The sequence below is a fragment of the Corvus kubaryi genome, unplaced genomic scaffold (genome assembly GCF_017639235.1).
Source record: "Corvus kubaryi isolate FWS band 111438036 unplaced genomic scaffold, C.kubaryi_AGA036_p1.0 133, whole genome shotgun sequence".
Lineage (NCBI taxonomy): Eukaryota > Metazoa > Chordata > Aves > Passeriformes > Corvidae > Corvus > Corvus kubaryi.
Genome location: NW_024580667.1, coordinates 29,874,259 through 29,893,598, shown reverse-complemented (window position 1 = coordinate 29,893,598; position 19,340 = coordinate 29,874,259). Strand labels below are relative to the sequence as shown.

General features: G+C 40.1%; 1 protein-coding gene across 5 annotated transcripts in view; it reads left to right on the top strand.

Moving 5' to 3' along the window:
- Nucleotides 1–19,340, top strand: part of SLC9A7 (solute carrier family 9 member A7) — an 81,263-nt gene that overhangs the window by 17,239 nt on the left and 44,684 nt on the right. For all 5 annotated transcript variants that reach the window (XM_042041457.1, XM_042041448.1, XM_042041490.1 and 2 more), the window contains exons 2-5: nucleotides 15,915–16,114; nucleotides 17,415–17,492; nucleotides 18,157–18,233; nucleotides 18,758–18,870. In XM_042041457.1, the coding sequence (XP_041897391.1) occupies nucleotides 15,915–16,114; nucleotides 17,415–17,492; nucleotides 18,157–18,233; nucleotides 18,758–18,870 (468 nt within the window). The remainder of the gene's footprint in view (nucleotides 1–15,914; nucleotides 16,115–17,414; nucleotides 17,493–18,156; nucleotides 18,234–18,757; nucleotides 18,871–19,340) is intronic.

Genomic DNA, 19,340 nt, shown 5'->3' with positions numbered 1-19,340 from the left:
AATTGAATATTTGCACTTCTGTAGACATCAGTTGCCCAGCTGTTACCTGTCAGGCTGGATTTGTATTACCATAGCCATGTCACAGATAACATTTTTTTCATGTTCCTACTTGATGATTTTGACAGGTCACACTGAAGGACTGGACTGTATAGTATGTGTGTATCAACCAGCTTCCATGCTACTTCTGTCACAGAAAACTGAATAACAATGTCCAGTATTACTATATCCCATGTTCATGTGGACTCCTAGGATATTTCACCAGGTCTTGGAATACTGTAAAAATAATGACTGTCCTACTCACACTCTGAAAGTGTACCAGATCAACCTGCACACTGCTTCTGTCAATTCTGAGAAAATGCATCATTGTGTTCGTGCCACTGTGCCTCAACCATGTTTCAGCTGTACTAGTCTAACTTGTGCTTTATCTTGGACTCAAGGGTGTTGTGTTTCTAGCAGCAGTGAGGATCAGCTCCTAGATACTGTTGGAGATAGTGTATCCAAAATAGCAAATTACCTTGAAATTAGCAGCTGACTTGAAAGGTCTGCTTTACTCCTGGTGGTGTCTGTCAGCTTCTGGAAGAGAGTTTGAATGTGGTGTATATCAAGCTGTAACCATGTAACATGTGTCTCTGAAGGAGAAGTTTTCTTCCTTCCTTCTCCTATTCTTTGGGAATGTGATGGCTACTCCCGAGGTACACATGAACATTAAACCCTGCAGTGTGTTTCCAGGGCAGTGCTATGACCTCACCTTGCAGGTGAGGTGTTGTGGCAAGGAACAAGATCTAAAGCATTCACTGCATCTTTCAGTTGTTCCTTTCTGATGCCTGCAATTGGGATTTTCTTTTCTTATGCTCCCACATATGCTCTCATGTATCAGTGAAACTTGGAAAGCCCACTGCTCCTCTAAACCAAACCCCTAAATACTTATTTGTTCACAAATGCCAAGTCATGTCCCCTGGTGAAAAGGCGCTTGTGGTTGTTGGCCTTACCTGGTGGCTCCTATGGGTTCAAGTTAGGAATCTAACTCTGCAGAGAGCATGGTTTTGCTTTAAGGCTTCGTCACTCTTGGAAGAGACCCACCTTGCTGATATCCTTAACAATTTTTAACAAACTGCACTAGGATCAAACAAATGATCCTAGTGCACAGAATCTTCTGTGAGGTGTAGCAAGGCTAATCTTAGAGCAAATCCAAGGCATGTGTTGGAATGAGGCTGGGTTTTATGTTTGAGCTGTCTGACCCAGTGCAATGTTCTCATGTTCTGCCTGCTGATTCTGGGAGTGGAGAGCAATTTTCTAAAACAAACTGAAATGAAGTTTATTGTGCTGTTTGTGCAGAGTGGAACACTTCAGTTTGCTTTAGAAAATTTCGTTCTGTGCAGAAACACACCACTAGAGTTAAAATAAAGCAATGGTACCAGTGATGGAGGGAAAAGAAAAGCCAGGGAATGTGGTTTTGGTTACAGCTTCTTTGCACTTTGCTTCTTGGGAAGCGTTTTTGTCTTTGCTTTGTTGTCAGTCAGTTTGCCATCACCCCCTTTTCCTCCCTCTCTGAGCTAGATCACAGTGCCATCCCTGCTCCAGCATCCATGTGTTTCCTGGTGTCCTTTGAGTCAGTGCTGTAGTTTTGATCAAGGTAAATGTGGAAGCCTAAATATACAGAGCTGTTTCTATTCTTTCATAACCAATGGCAGAATTGTGATGGAAGCCTCTTTGGAAATACTCATAATTTTGTTTGGATTTTTCTTCCTAGCATAGTAAGTGATTCTTTTAACATCTAAAATACCTGCTCTCACTATTGCCACTTTCTGGTTTGTTTTTTAAAGAAGTCTTGACTTTCTTTTTTAAATCTCCTTTTAAAAATCTTTTATGGAGCTCTCTAGTTAAACTTTTACAGTTAATTTACTTTAAATCACAGGCATCAATGAGGACAGGACTAGAAGATATAAAATATAAATTTTATTTGACAGAACTTGCCCTGCTTTTATGAGACATTTCCTCAGAAACTGGAACTGTGAAATGTTGTTCTGACAGAAATATTTTTTACTCCTTGTCTAAAAAAAAAATCAAGTTACTTTTTGTGCAGTCATGCCTTTTGCAAAATCTACAGCAATATTAGATGAAGATACCACAGTGACTGCTCAGCCTGTCAGTATTGGATTGCAAAGTCTTGAGTCTTGTTGACATCTTTGCAATTTGTCTGGCCTTAATATTTAATAAGCCCCATACTCTGCAACCTCAGTGAAGGCAGTTCTTTTAAAAACCACCTTTTGCTTTTGCCAGAGTTCTCACCAGACTCTAAAGTTAGAGGTGTGCTTGCAACACCATGTCTGATGGGTAGAGCAGTAATCAATTTAATGGCTCCATGCTCCTGTTTTGTTAAACCTTCAAGGAGTTTGCAGAATGAATACTTTGTATAGCACATCAAGACCTTGGGTTTGCTCCTGATCACTGGGGACTGTGGCAAGGCTCAGGCTGCCATTTTAGGAGGATGAGTATTAGGAGTGCCCAGGTAGTGCTGCAGCCTGTGTGTTCTGGTTGTCCTCTTGTTGCTGAGTGGCTCACTGGGACCTAGACTTTTCCAGAGGGAACACAGGAGATGAACGAGAGGGGCAACCCGTATCTCTCAGTGAAATGGCAACAGTGAAAGCAGCAAATAAAGGTCTGCTAATGCACTAGGAAAATGCAGCTGAGCCTGCTCCATAAAGACAAATTTTTGTATTTGTCTCCAGTAAAAAGCCATGGGGAATCTTGGAGAAATACAGTCTGAGTAAACTTGTTTAGGCAGCATCTGTGAACATAGGGGTTCTTTCATTCCAAACTTCTGATTTGAGCTCTGTTTTTGTCTTTGTATACACCGGAGTCAATTTTTAGGACTGCTAATCATCAGCAGGTTCCCACCAGTTGGACTTACTTGTCATAGTGGAAAGTGTTCATCCTTTGCATTATGAATGTAAATTTGCTAGCTTGACTTGGAGGCTGTTGTTGAAACTGTTGCCTCTTCTGGTTTTTGGGCAGTCTAAGTAAAGAATCTGACTTCCTTCGTTCCGCAAACCCTTAGCCAGTAGGAAGTAATGCACAAATTAGAAGTATTTGTCATTACATTGGCATATTTCACCAAGGAAATCTGTGCTATAGTTGATAACATTTTGAATTACTTTTGTGTAAGAAGCTGGGTAGCTGAAATGGAAAAGCTCTTTATGTGGTTTGGGAGTTTTCTAAACTCTTCCAAAACATTTCAGTCTTTAAACCCATGGAAGTGGCTTCTTTTAGGTCTCAAAAGGTTTTTTAGGTTTTAGCAAGTGACATTCAGCGGACATCTAAAGTACAAAAAAAAGTAATTTATCCTTTTTTTTCCTTTTTTCCTGGAGTCTTGAGTAAATTTTTGGTCATTTCTTTTCCTCTGAAGTTATAACAGTTGCAAGTTGCAGATGCTTTGTCCTAATAGGTCTTTAAATTTTGTATCTGAGCTTGAACTTTTAGATTTGTTTGTCAGACTTAAGTCGGTACAAACTCTTCAACACTAATTTGTTTTGTTTGCAGCTGCATACTCTTCTTTTTCCCCCCACCCAGCATGATGAACAGCCTGAAAGAGAAATGTGTGGGAGCTCTCACAAACTGCTAATGGCTTTTAAAAGGCAAATCGTTAAATCAGAACTCTCTTCAAGTGCACCAGGGATTTTGTGTCTGAAAAAAATGAACTTCATTTATTGCACATCTGTGGCTTTTTTAACACGAATTCCACAAAAGAGATTCAGTGTCTGCCTATGAGGTGTATGTGAACTCAACTGTAATACTTTGAGACATATTAAAACATATCTTCTGAGGTGTAAAAAGTATCATGTGCTGAAAATGCTCTGTTGAACTGGAAGCCTCAAGCAGAGGGCTGAAAGGAAAAGTTATTTCTCTTCTGACTTGGTGCTTTGAACGCCAATGGGAGAAATGGGAAATCCGAGGCTGACTTATCTTTGTTTTACCACTTGGCTGCTTGGAAGAGGAAGAGATGACAGCTGTTACCTGCTGGCTCTGGGCAAGAGCCATTCACCACTTCTAGTGGCTTCCCTAAATGTCAAGGTATACGGGATGCTGGTACCAAAACTAAGCTTGGTGGAGGCAAAATAGAAGCTTGCAATGAGTTGCCCTAGATACTTTACCTCCACTGAAGTAAATCTGGGGTCTTTATGTGCTAGCTACTGGTCCAGCTTTTGTGCTGTGAGGATATTAATAAGTGCACACACACTGCCATTTAATTGCAAATTCACAAGGTAAAAAAATCTTGTAGTAAGTACTTTTTAAAGTTTTAAGAGGAGTTTCTCCAAGTATCTAATTAGTCATCTATCTCTTAACCATGTTTTCCAACAGCAGTAGTACTAGCACGTAATTTTTAAAAACAAAAATCCAGTTGCATGTTCTCTGAGGTAGCTAGCTCTCTCCATGAGCAGTGTTGATGGATGTAGAATGTCTCAGCACTTGGGGGAGGGTGGAGTAACCTTTTATCTATACATACCATTGTTTTGTGGTTTTTTTTTTCTTCTGTCAGTTTCAACTACTTATCTGATACCAGGGCCCTAACAGGCACGTTGCTATTAAACGAGGTACTTTTTCTGTGGTTTGGGATGGCCGTTGCAGGCTGGGTAAAATGCATTATAAGGTATTACACGTTGCTGTCCCTGGCTCTTGTATTATTCTGTGATGCATTTTCTTAGTCTAAGAAAAGAGTATCTTTAGAGAAGTGAAATTGAATAGAAGCCAGAATTAGCTGATACTGTATTTTACTTGAAAAATCTAAATGGAAAAGTGAAAAGAAAAGGCTGTGAAGGTTACATCTGAGCAGTGATGTGGCACGTTACTTAAACTCATGGATACAAAAAAGGTGAAGGATGTGCATGGTGGGCAGCCGTGCTTGGTTTCCTGGCCTGCTACTCTCTGTGCTACCTCTTGAGTGTGGGTGCAAGTCCATCCCCTGTCCTCTAGTTTTATGTCAGGTGGGAGTTGTTCATACTTCTAGTGGCAAATGTATAAATTCACAGGCTTTTGTAATTATCATGTGCAGTTAATTATCTAAAGAGAAAGTTGACTGAAGCAATTTTCTAATTGAACTGGTTAAACATAGTTTTATTGATGAAAATGGATATTTTTGAATTCATATAAATCATGTCACAAGAAAAAACTTAGGGAAGTTTGGAGGGTATTTTGGTGATGTGTATCTGAAACAGCCCCGAAAGTGCTATGGTATGAAAAAAGTGAAATGAATATCCTTCTTCTGGCTTGGTATCTTCCTGACAGGGCACTCATCTACCTTGGGATGCAAGAATTGCTTTATAGTGATTATTTTGCACATGTCCAAACCCAAAATTTTAGTGTAGGGCTGAGAGCTGTTGTGTTGAAACTGTGTGAGAAAACCTGCTGTCTCAACATGAGAACTTCTTATGTTTGATCTTGAGGTTCTTGATCTTGTTCAAGAGAATATGCAGGGGAGAGGAATGAATAGCCAAAAGGCAGCATAGATAAAAAAAATACGCTTTATGCACTTGAAATGGCTTGTTTAAGAGGAAGCTCGTGGGATCAGTCTTTGGAATGGAGTTTTACTCCCTACCTTTTTCTGTCCTGCTGAGGGGTCTTGCACCAAATCCCTGTGGTGTCAGTGGCTGCCCTGGATGTCTGTGGATCACATTATTCTATGTAGCAGCAATTGGCTGCTCTTCACTTCTAGTAACTCTGATTTTATTAGCACTCATCTGACACCTTTGGCCTGGAGGAGACGTGAAATCATAGGTTCCCATCCTCTTCTGTGCCACTGGTGAGTCATGCTGGAGTTAGAGTTGAGGTGGAGTGCAGAGAAGAGATGAAATGGATGTGATTGCTTGGGCACCATGTTGGCACCACTGGTGATAAAAAAGGTGTAAGGCATAGCAGAAATGTCAGGCTGCAGCAGCACCTGGGATCTGTTTGGAGCAGGCAAGGAGGCATCGGTGTGCAGGGGGAACAGAAGAAGTTAGTGGCTAGGAACTGTAGGGTGAGCTCAGATGGAAAAAGGTAAAGCTTGTGCCAATTTAGGAGGAAAGAAGGAAGGTGGTAACAGGCTGTGAAGGGGGTTGGGAATTGCAGCTGTGGGACCTCTGGACGATTGTAAGCAGGCTGAGCTTTTTTGTTACAGCTCAAAGTGCATTTTCTTCTTCTCCAACTCATGTGAATCAGTCAGGAAGACAGAAGTGTCATGAAACTGCTCATGCACTGCAGGCCATGGCAGAAGTCATTTGCTGGCTTCTGCAGTTAGTACTAAAACAACTGCTTAAATTTCAAACTACATAGGAAAACAAGTAATAGTAGATTTCTTTGCTCCTCTGGACAGCTGTCCATAAGGTTCTAGAGGAGCATTTGCCAGCTTTTTTTTTGGTTCAAAGCACATATAGTGGGATGGATGTTAGAGCAGCTGTACAGTGGGATTGAGAATTGTGGTGTGGTTGTGGGAAGGCCGTGGTCAATGAAGTGCCTGTGCTCAGAGCAGTCACCCAGAAAGGAGAAATAGGGGGAACATGTGGCTTGTTGGCTCTGCTTTGGGAGATGTCTGTAAGGGGCAGGTTGCTCCTATGTGACAGGATAGATCTTCTGTTGGATTGTATATGTTTGGATGTTGTAATAACAAGGCTTCTATGGTCAGACATAATGATCACAGAAAGCCAGAGTCATCATCTTGCTGCTATTTCTGTCTTTTGGGTCAGTGCATTTCTCTGTAAGCCACAAACCATTTTATCTATAAGTGCTGGTTGGTTTTCTGCCCACAGTTACGGAACATGGAGCTTACCTCAGCAAAAAATTATTTTCCTTGAAAATTCAGTTAGCTTGAAACCTTTGTCTCTTCTACATGTAGAAGGTTATGTAACTAGAAAGGGCTTGGTGCAAAAAGATCTTTGGGAAGAGAGAAGTACTGGAATGTTTTCAGTTGTCTCAAGGAGAACTTTCCTGATACAAGTTTTATTTTGTTCACCTTGTTCAAATTTCTTTTTGTTCTTTTCTTCCTAAGACTTTGTTTTGGCCCCTGTCTTAATCAGAAGTTGCCAGAAATGGTTTTTAGGATGAAGGCCTCCCTACATATCTATTACTTTCTTCAAATGAGTGAGGGCCTGAGGCTGGGATGTCAAAATATTCCTAGTGAGAAAACAGAGTTAGCTGCACTCCTTGTAGCTATTGTGGGATCTCTGAACCCAAACCTGTACCAAGATGGATGTATTTCCTGCCCCTTCCCCCTTCCTCCTCTCCTTAAGTCAAACTTTCAAAATTAAATGACAGCATCAGCACAGAGATTGTTGCTGCTTAATGAGTTTCAATTGGGTTACAGATTGAAGCCTGACTCCTTGCAATGACAAATTAATAACTCCTTCTGCTGAAGCTTTAGGAGGGGGGATAATTATTTTCTGGGCTCTTTTTTTTTTTTTTTTTTTAGACTGGAAAGCTCATTTCTTGTTAGTGCCTGAGCCAGGTGCTATTACTCTAAATCTTTTTGTAACAAAAGATTTGATAGTAATATTTTTCAGACTCTGAAGAACTTGTGGCCTCCTGTTTGAGATCTGCTGAGTGTTCTAGCATGCAAATGGGAGAAAAAACAGTAACAGAACACAAGGATTAAGCAGAAAGCTTTCTGTTATACACCATAAAACTCCTGCTGGTCCTGCTGTTAGTTCTTCTTGGTGCCTGCCAGCATGGTCACTGATGAGCCTGGGGGAAAGAATCTCAGAGTTTGGGGTTTTACTCATCTGGCTTAGAAGTCTGTATTGAAAGAAATGCTTCAGCTCTGCTGCTGCTGCAGGGGATTGGGACCAGTTGCAGTTGGCACTCTGTTAGGGAGTCACTCCTGTGTGAGGGAAGGAAAGGGAGCCACAGTGGGGCAGAGGTTGGTGTCTTTGTGATGGCCCATTGCTGCTCATGCCTCTAGGAACCTATGTGGTATTAGTACGTGTATGGCTTTCACTACTTGTGTTTTATAAATAAGGAGGGAAACTTATATTTTTAAAAGTATAAAGGAGCTTTAAAAATTTCATTTATGAAGTATTTAACAGCAAATGCTTTGTTAAATCTGTGTTGCATGAAACAATGGTTATGTGGTAACTAAACTTGCCAACAGCTGAGTTTAGTTGCAGACTCTGTAATCTCTGACAAATACCTGTGCCCTTTATAACTGTGATATTTTATTTCTAAGTTGAGACTGTCTCTTTAAATTGTCTTCTCTGGCCTGTCCAAGGTCTTTCACTGAGTCATTACTGAGGCTGGGATTTGGCTCAGAAGACTTGACTCATAGTCCCGTGCTTGGACCAGAGGCCACATGTGATTACCACAGGACAGCAGCTTCTTCTGGGGCCAACTGTCAGTTCAGGCTGTTTGACAGATTGTTGTTGGGTTGGGGTGTGTGTGTTTTGTGGGTTTAGGGGTTTTTTAATGCTTTTAAACTTTTTTTTTGTTTTTTTTCTGGAATTTAGGTTCTAGGGGAGAATACAAGGAGCAATTTTTCCTACTAGCTATCATTTTGCCACATATTTGTGGTCATATTTCTGTGGTTGCTCTATTGCTAATATGGTCTACTTGTCCCTCCAAATTATTTGGAAAAAAAAATTCTGGGGTTATAGCTCTCCTGTGCAAATATAAAGCTGTATGTGAAACTTAATAGTTCTTCAGAAACTAACTTTTGAAAAGCCAAAGCAATCTTCTGTTTAAATCTCTTGATAGTTGTATTTTTAAGTCACTCTTTTTCTTCCTTGAACCTGTTCTTTAACCCCATCATCAGTAAGAATGTGCATTACAGAATAAAGCATACCTGCCTGCCCCTGTAGTTCATAGGTTTTTTTACCATTTTGCTATGCATGTAAGTATGTAAATCACACTAACATGACACAACGTAAAAAAGAGCTAGATCCCTACACTCCTGCCAGTTCTTTGGAACCAAAAGCTTGCGATGAGGCACGAGTGCACAGTGCACACATGTCTGGCAGCACAGAGCCAGCAAGTTAATTTGACATTTGGTTCTGCACAGTGTGCCAATAACCTTTTTGTATAATCTGCTTATTTAAATTCAAAACTATGCTTAGTTTGGCTTATTTTAAAAGTGAATAAAATGCTTACTACAAAGATGCCCTTGATAGCATACTGCTATGTCTGCCTACAATGAGGAAGAACTACCCGCTTGTTTACTGTCTTTTAACTTCCCTATCTAAAATAGCCCTAAGGCAATGACAAAGCCTGACCTTGAATCTGTTATTCAGAATTTTAGGGTTTGGATAGCCTCAAAATTTCTTCCAGACTTCAAGAATCGGCACCCTCTGCTTTCCTTCCCTGTTGAAAAATGCTGGGTTTAATTTTTTTTTTTTTTTTTCTGAAACGTACTGAAAATTTGTCATGTGCTTACACTGCTGAACATAAACTGCTTCCCATTTTTCAAAGTTTGCATCTTCTGCAGTGATGTGACAAGCTGGTGAATGTCACACTGGCAACACTGCACCATTGAGAAAGTAGATAATAGATTGGCCATGCTGAGTGCAAGACAGAATCACAGAATCACAATTAGGTTGGAAAAGACCTCTGAGATTGAATCCAATTCAGGACCAAACACCACGGTGTCAAGAGACCATAGCACTGAGTGGCAGTTTTTTCTTAAACACCTCCAGGGATGGTGACTCCAGCACCTCCTTGGGAAGTCTGTTCCAATGTCTAATCAACCTTTCTGTGAACAAATTCCTCCTAATGTCCACTTCGAACCTTCCTTGGCACAACTTGAGGCCGTTGCCTCTTGTCCTGCTGGTTGCCTGGGAGAAGAGGCCAACCCCCACCAGCTGTAGCCTCCTTTCAGGTGGTTGTAGAGAACGATAAGGTCTCCCCTGAGCCTCCTCTTCTTCAGGCTGAACAACCCCAGCTCCTTCAGCTGCTCCTCACAGAACGTGTGTTCCAGACCCTTCACCAGCTCCACTGCCCTCCTCTGGACTTGCTCCAGCACCTCAATAGTCATCTTGAACTGAGGTGCCCAGAACTGGACACAGTACTCGAGGTGTGGCCTCACCGAGGCTGAGTACAGGGGAAGTGCAGATGCTATCAGAGGCCTGGAGTTCTGCAGAAACTTTCTTAACCCTTCCTCAAGGGGTTGTACAGTGGTGTTCTTCTGCCCTCCTGTACAGGGTAGTACATTGAATGGCAAGCAAATGGTAGAGAGAGTGAGTTGCTAGTGCTTCTGGAGATGGTATGTAACATGTGATCTCTTTTCTTTTTTAATATGCAACATTATTGGCTCAGTTCTGGATCAGAAAAAAATGCTTGAATTATTTTGTACAAGTGTTGAAACTTCCTCATAAATCACTGTGAAATTTAAAGGTGTGGACTGTGAGGTTCAAAGGCTGACGCTGTAATAGGAAAAATACTTTATCTGTAGGTGTTCAGGCTATTTAAAGTAAAGCTTCCCAAGTGTGGTATCTTGATGCACACAAACATCCAGTAGAAAAGTGATCTATGTGATAAACACTGGATATCATTATTAGTCTTTCACCTTGAAAATACATACAGGGCTTTCTTTCATCCTTCTTGCCAAGTTTTTTTTTTCAGCTTTTTTTCTTTGTCCTCAAGCTGGTAAAAACTTCAGTTCAGAAGTAGGGAAGAAAAATCTAGACTTTTAAATATAAGAAATCCTCTTTTTTTTCATATTCTTTGTGTGTATTTTCAAAAGCAAACAGTATTTTACCCTCTATCACCAAAGAAGCTGGTGTTCAGGTACCTAAAATGTGCTATTCTGCCTCTGTGTGGGCTGCACTAAGGGAAGACAAACCTCTGCCAAGCGAAGACTGGCTTTCACCACTGAGAGTGTTGCCCAGCTTCACAAACCTGTCAGCCGTTTGCTGTAGTGTCCCTTCCAAAATATACTATTATTGCACTAAAAAAAAAGAGAGAAGTATTAGTAACAAGTACTTTATGTGATGTATCACAATAGCTGTTTTCCTGTACTTATGTGGAATTAGCTGAATATCTCCTGGTCACCCCTTTTGCCTGCTTTTGACAGGGTCAGTTGAAGCCCAAGGCAGGTGGCAAGTCAGGGTGGACTGAGGAAGTAAAAGCAGCCCCTTCCTAGTCTGCTGTATATTTTTGGCTTTTATGATAAGACTCATTGCTATTTCTTCTGCTCTGACTTAATGAGTTAGGAGTGTAGTCTGTCATTTAAACAAAATAAAAACTCAGCTCCAAAGCAACAGAAAACCCCAAGACCTGATCCAGAAATCAATTAAGTTGATTTTAAAGAAACTTTTGCAGTATAAAGTATCTGTCTGAGGGGTCCAAATGTTCATGGGAAAGACCTCGGGAGGTAGTCTTGTCCAGCCCTTTGCTCACACCGGGCTCCCACAGCTTGGGTTGTTCATGGCCGTACTCAAGGGAGTTTTGGCTATATGCAAGGAAGGAGATTATGCAGCCTTTGTGACAGCCTGTTCTGGTGCTTGGCCACTTCACTGTTTTAAAAAACAAACCTTGCCTAATTTTTTTCGCCTGCGCTGCAACAAGTTTGTTGCCTTCAGTCCTAATCACTGTGCGCTTTCCAGAAGATTCTGTCTCTCTCTTCTCTGCCTCTCCAGAGAGTAGCTGCAAACAGCAGTAAAATCTCTACCGCGTCTCCTTCAGCTTGAAGATTGAAAAGGGAGGACCCTCAATATTCAGTGCCTGGCCCTTTACCAGAAGTGTATGAAAGAAACTGTATCTAAACAGGTTTGAGCTCACAGATTGATCCAGTCCACTGATTCACAGATCAAGTTGAATTCACTGATCAAACTGTGTGATGTGAAGGGTGAATGCCTCTGGTTCCTGCAGCCAGCTGCCAGCTGGCGCTCCCTGAAACCTCAGGGCTACTTCCGCAGAGAACTGGGCTGGAAATCACACAGACCACAGCTCTCACCAGAAAAAGGTACTCATGGTTGTGTGTGTCTTTCTAAACTCATGTTCTCACTTCAGTGACTTCTGTACTCAAACAAAACCAAAAGTAAAGATGACATTTTAAATGGTATATTGTTAGATTGGTGTTGCCCAATCCAGTTGCATCAAAGGAGGTTTGGATTGGATATTAGGATTGTTTTATTCACTGAAAGGGTGGTAAAGCATTGGAATTGCCCAGGAAGGTGGATGGGTAACTATCCCTGGAGGTGTTTATAAGATATGTAGGTGTGGCACTTAGGGACATGGTTTAGTGGTAGACTTGGCAGTGCCAGATTAACAGCTGGACTCAGTGATCTTAGGTATTTTCCAACCTAAATGATTCTATGACTATGTCTGAAACCTAATATTTTTCATTATCAATAGTGATTTGTTTCAGAAGGGACAAAATATTCCCAGGTTTTAATGCTTCATTTCTAGTAAGATATTCTTTGTGTACAACCTGCATGACCAGCATTGTACAGGCAAGCTGCTGGCATAAATATTCTCTCTGTTAAAAGTGAGAACGCAAGTCATGCATACAGGGTATTAAGAATTAGTTTTTGAGCAATGATGTAAACTTGCCCTTGCAACAGTTACCATAACCCAAAATGTTGAAAGTAAGGCGCTTCTCAAATTTTGAAGTATTTGTATCCATTTATAGTTTTTCCTCCCTTGTGACAGTCTTCCAATAAAAGGCAGTGCTGGATTTATTTGGCCTAGAGGTTTTCTTTTTGAAGAGGTAGAGTGCTCTGAAGCAGTCAGAAAAATATTTGCGTTCTTGATCCAGGTTCTCCATAAACTCTTCAGCAGTGACCCCTCAGGCAGGAGTAATACAGAGTTTATGCACTGATTCTTCTATATCTGTTCCTAGATTCCAGCAACCGTTCCTTGCTTCCAAATAAACAACAGAGCTATATTGAATTTATGCTTATGTTAACAGCCTAGAAGTAAGTCTTAGTCTAGGCTTGTTCACTGAAAAATTCCAGGTATCTCTCTTTCTATTCTGTTTTTTTCCTCTTAGCTGCAACTCTGATGTTTCAGAAATGGTTGAAATCAAGTATCCAGAGAGAATTACAGAGGATGCCCTGGCCCTAGAAGGACTTTCTGAGGCTATAAATCAGGCAGTTTGTTCTGCCTGAAAAGCATTTGGGGTTTTAGTTTTTTGTGATCTTGGAGGGCTGACCGAGCTGTCTGAGCTTTGTTAATGTTGTTTTATCAAGTGAGATGGGATGTAGAAAATCACATAACAAGTCCACTAAATTTTTATCATGTAAAAGTTGTGCTGTTCATTGGAAAACTGAAAATTCTTCCATATAGTTTTCCACAAAGACTTCAAATTTATTTTTAGAAAAGCACTAATAACTTCTGCCAAACATGTGCTTTAATGTTTCTATTTAATGTTTAAAACCTGTTGGTTTGGAACTATATGATATATATACATATATATATATATATATATATATATATATATATATATATATATAGCGGTATGCCTATACCTTTGTAAAGTCAGGGAGATTTCCATTCTTCTAATTCATTTTTTGAGCTAACAAATGTCCAATATTTTGCTAATGAAGTTGGCCATGGAATTTGTGTGTCTTCCTTGGGCCCCTTTTATTTACATACTTATTTCCTTTAATGACTGAGCTGTGGGTGGCTTTACCCACTTGACTGCTTCTGACAGCCTTTTGCCTCAACAAAGGCACCTGCTCCAGGTGCACCTGCTGCAAGACAGCACCCTGACTGCAGGGCCCACATGTTCCTAAACTGCATGGTGCTCAGTGCAAAAAACTAATCAATTTTGGTGTTTTATCAATAGGAGGTATATGAAAATTCCCTGTACCTGTGTTACTGGCCATGGGATAGTGAGGATATGGGGTAGAATGTTTTACTTCAAATGCTAAGTACTAGTTATAAATATAATTGGTATGTTTTATTATGGAGGAAAATGTATAAGTGGATTATATCCAGTTATACAGTGCAAACCCCTCCGGCTCTCAGGTTTCTCTTCGTAATGCAATAGTAATTGGGTTTCCCATCTGCTTTTGCAATGCATTCACTAAGGACAGTCTCTGACCCTAAGAATCTATTACATCTACCAGTGTCCCCCTCTCTATTCTCAGATGAGTAGCAATATAGAATTGGCTTTGTGCCACAGCTGTGTATAAGCTCATCTGTACAGTTTTCTTTCTGCATTCTGATTTACTACAGAATTTCTGGCTGATGCTGATTAGATCAGCTTTTACCACGATCAGTCTTCCTGATGTATTTTGTGACCATAGCTCTTCCTAGCTGTGAGCAGTGTGAGAGCAGCAGAAAGCTTAGGCTGCTTGCTGGGTTGGTGAAGGTGTCTGTAGCCATAACTGGTAGTGCAAGTGGCTTGAAGGTGACTGGCTGTAACCTGTCACTTTGTGCAGAGCTGTGTTTCTGCCTCATCCATCATATGTAGCTGTAAAATGCTCCAGTGGTGCTAGGAGATGCTTCTATAAATCTGTGTTTTTAAATCATCAGCATTTGAAATTTCAGTAGATTTGTCTTGCTTAAGACATTTCTTCCCCTGTGTTCTGAGTATGTGCTTCCCTTTTCTAAATAAAACGTATCTTAATATTCCAGTTATTTTGGAATGATCTTGTTGCTGCTCTCCTCTGTTGATATTAGAGAAGGAAGGCTGGAAATGAGCCTCCCACTAGTGCCACAGCTGCTACCTGCTGTGGCAGGTACCTTGCACTAAAACAGTTTTGTCACTATGGACTTGAAGAGAATGGGGTATGTTCCTTGGATTGGCTTTTTGGGGGCACAGTTTGCTTACTCTTTGCACTATGTCATAACAAAAAGTCTATTTGGCTTCTTTGTTGTGTGGGGTAGATTTTTTGTTTTGTTTTGTTTTACCTCATTCATTTTCTGGTTATTACTTGTCAGCTTCATTTACTATCTGGGGAAACTATGGGTGCAGAGGTGGGGTTTACAGGGAGCAAAACCAACGTTGACTACTGACTTGTCAACAAAAGCATCAAATATTCATCTTGCAGTTGTCTGGAGCAAGGATTAAATTGCCCATCATCCTAGGGCAACAGGGGAGCCTTTAGTAAGTGGGTATCAATTTGTTTACTTGCCAGACCAAAACCCATTTTGGCTGTTCTTATATATTCTCTCTGCAGAAGTTCTTTTCTTAGTACATTGTGACAGGAATGGTTCTCAATTAAAACTTTGTGCTCCTCCAGCCCCCTGGCATTAAGTTACAAATTATTTTTGTCACTGTCTCTGATGCATTTGTTATGGATAGTATCTTCTGGTTGGATTCTCTCTGCTGGCTAAGTATTATGTTCCTGAATCCTGGATCTCTTAGGATTGCTCATTTATACCTTATTGTATTTTTTAATGTGAAATGTGGAAAATGCTTGCAAATGACACGTAGTGGCTTCTTTGTGCATATCATCTGACTTTTAGTTTTAAAGGTTGTGGAGTACACAGAAGATTGGGCAACAGGCATTTTTTACTTACCTAGAATTGTGAGACTAAAAACTGCATCCTTGCTGCACGCATAAAATAATATGGCAAACGTTACCATTCCAGATCAGTTATGGTCACATGTTTCCAGCAGTCATTGTTTTCTGGCAATAGTGTGTTTGCTCAGTTCTTTCCTAAGGCAGGTGAAACATATTTGATGTGTCCTAATGTTTGGCCTCTCATGTGACTGGGGGTTTACACTTTTGAGATGTGAATGAGGGTGAGGAAGACAAAAACTGAAATGGAACCTTTTGTTTGTCACTTCAGTCAGGTAGCAGATTCTTCAAATTCATTGGTGGTTTTGATGTGCTCAGGGCCTCTCTTTCTCTGCAGAAAACTGATAGTAACAATTCACTTCAACGTGTTTATGATGAACATATGCTTGTAAAGTCCATCCATGATCCCTTGGATGTTGTTTGAAAATTGTAAAGGTGCAGGAGTAGCAAAATCAGCCTCCTGGATTTTTACCTCTCTTCCAGGACTCATAGTTGGGGTGATCTTGAGATACGGGACTCCCTCCACAAGTGGCCATGACAAACCATTCAGCTGCTCGCAGGAGGACAGGCCCTTCACCACCCTGCTGGTCAATGTCAGCGGCAAGTTCTTCGAGTATACGCTCAAAGGGGAAATAAGCCCTGGGAAGATCCACAACGTGGAGCAAAATGACATGCTGAGGAAGGTGAGGCTACACCATTTTTTGTGCTTGGCTGAGTGTTTCTCCTTCATCTCTGCTTCCCTCCCTCCTCCCTTCTCTATCCCGTTTGAACATTAGGTAGTGTCAAGTGTCAGTATTCGTGATAGTAACAGCACTTCAATGCTGAATTCAAAAGCACCTTATGAACTGTATCACTGCTGGAGAAACTCTTCTCTGTTACATGTATGTAGTGCTTCCCTAAAGGCCTTGGTTTGAAGACTTAATGTATGTTTCTAACATCTGTAGAATTCACAGAGACCAGCTGAACTGAAAAAAAAGCCTAGCACTGTCTTGTATAAATGCAATATAAGGAAAAGTATAATTTCTTAGTGAAAAGTGATTGCTCCTTGTTGGTTTGGGGTTTTTTTCCCCCTAAGGTTTTAAAATCTGTTTGTTGCCAGGAAATAGTTACTACTTCCACCCTCTAAACTACAAAATCAGACAGTCTGGTATTGGAAGTGAAATTCACCCATCAGCAGCTATTCAGATGTGTTATTTGCCTTTTTATTCAGTGTCAGGAATAAATCACCTTTTGTGTGTATCAAAGATAGGCTTTGAAGTATAGGATTGTGATCTAAAAATACTTCTTTCTGCAGACTATGAAGAGAGCTTAGCTGTCTATGTGTATCTGTCTGCTGTAGGTATCTCGAGTTAGCTGAAATGAGCCCTGCTCTAGGAGGGCACAGTTGTAGTGTTTGTCTTCTAACCTGTGCTTAGGCAGAGAGTGAAGAGAGCCTTGTTAGTCTCACACGTGTGAAGGTCTTCTGTTTGCATTTTAACTGTTGTTTTTTGTTCTTTAGTGCAGTGTAGTCCTTGGATATCTGGAACTCCTACTGAAATACATGGAAGAGGTGTATGATGCAAATTTCTGAAAAAGTCTTGTATCTGACTTGATTGTCTCACAATAACTATTCAGTGGCTAAACTTGCATAAAAAAGTAAACTAAAACAGCAGCTGTACCAATATCAGGTATCACAATAGGAGAGATCTTCTCCAGTATAATTTCTACCAGAAATTTGTAATTTAAAATAGAGGACTGTGTTTGGGACTGCTGCCAGATTATCACAGGTAATGGATATAATGCCTGTTCTTTCTAGATGTTACTTACCAACAAGAACTGCAACTTTTTGCTGCTCTGTACAAATGGAGCTGGCCAATGTTTTAGAGGGTCAACTTATCTATATCAACAGCCAAAAATAGGGGTTGTCAGAAAATGAGCAAGGAAAAAGACCTAACAATTTGTGTATGTCTGTTTCTAATTGAAATTTCATATTTTATTTTTTAGGTAACATTTGACCCAGAAGTTTTTTTCAACATTCTATTGCCTCCTATAATTTTTCATGCTGGTTATAGCCTGAAGAAAGTAAGTGCAATAACTTCTGAGGAGAATAGGTCCTTTATTTTTCATGTGAGATTGCTGATTTGTTCAGGACTGTAGTCTCCTTTCAGACATTTGCTTACAGTAAGAAAAATCTTATTTCCTCCAGAGATGGTTAGGTCATATTGTTTTAAGAGAAAATACATGTATTTTTGAGTATAAATGTATTAAACTCTAGTTAATTTTGCTGATTTGTTTTCCTTTGAACCTAGCCAGACATTAATGTCAGTTTCATTTAAAGTAAAAGATGTTTTATTATAAATTGTTTTGGTCCTTCTCAAATGTCCAAAATGCAGTAAATTATGCTGAGAAGCAGACCTAACCCTGAATCCCAGTGGAGCTGTGTCGGACCCTTGATGGCAGAAGGGCCCAGATTCTGATCTTGCTTGAAGACACCATGAATCAGTGCTGCTTTCTGTCAAAAAGCTTTCTGTCAATAAGTTACATGTAGGATCTAATGCATGGCACAGATCTGGTTTATTCAATTTCTTGAAGTTGGATTGAATTTACATAGCAGTAATTGAAATGTTTCTCTGGAATGGAGGTATGTTTCTGTGTATTGATGCAGGTGAAGTAGTGTGCTATATGGTTCTGAATGGGTGACATAAATTTTCTGAAAAAAGTATATAAACCTCTTTTTCCTACACAGAGACACTTCTTCAGGAATTTGGGGTCCATTTTGGCTTACGCCTTTTTAGGAACAGCAGTCTCTTGTTTTATTATTGGGTAAGTGAACTCTGATATCAGTTCCTCTCGACAGTAAAAGTTTGAGTTGATCAAGCATGCTCTCTCTTTGCCTGTATGTATATATTTTATGTATATATATACACACACAATTAGTTCCAGATAGCTGGTCATGTTGGTTTGCTTGCCTACAATCTCTTATGCTGCTCATATTACTGTGTCTTTTATATGAATATTCTGAGTAACAGAAATCCTGAATTGCATTGGTGACCTTGGCTTGTCTCTCAAAGAATTTCGCTAGAGAAATAATCTGAAGACTATTCTTACCTCAGAGCTTTTGGCCTGTGTATTGTGTTGGGTGAAGTAATACTGAGGGGAATTTTGAGCAGGGAAAATTTGGTGGAAAATGGAAGAAACATGTAGACTCTGTGCTAACTGTGTGAAGATTTCAGAATTTGCTTACTGGTTTTACATGATGTCTTCTGAATCACATATTGCTTTCCCTTGGCCTGTCTGAAATGCACCAGCTTGTTTGACTTGGAATGTTTTATCTTCTTTCTCTTCAGGAATCTCATGTATGGGGTTGTGAAACTAATGAAGTTGGTGGGTCAGCTGTCTGATAAATTCTATTACACAGACTGCCTCCTCTTTGGAGCCATAATATCTGCCACTGATCCAGGTAGCTTGATGAACATTTTTTAATAACCTTCTAAAATAACCCTATTGTTAGCATTTTCGGCTGAATATTAACAGGACTCTATTTTCAGTTATGCTTTATTAGTATATCTGAGCCTCTTCTGTGAAATGCATGCAAATTCTGAGTATTTTGAAAGCTGCTCTCTGCTGATTCGTGGCTGAACTGTTATGACATCATGGTATATTTGGAGAAAAGTGTAACTCTTCTGCTCAGATACTTAAATATGTTTTTACCCAGTGGTTTCTTGTTAAGTGTGCATCAAGTTTAAGACTGCAAATAGATGAAATGATTACATTTTCTGGATAGCAGGACTTCCTTCTTCAGCTACATTGCTTGGGGCTGGGTAATTTAAGAGCAATATTTGAGGCTTTTAGGCTCTTTAGGTGGGGGATTTTTTTTTTTCCTCTTTCAAATGAACTTCATGTTTTACAAGTTTAAGCAGAAGAATGCTT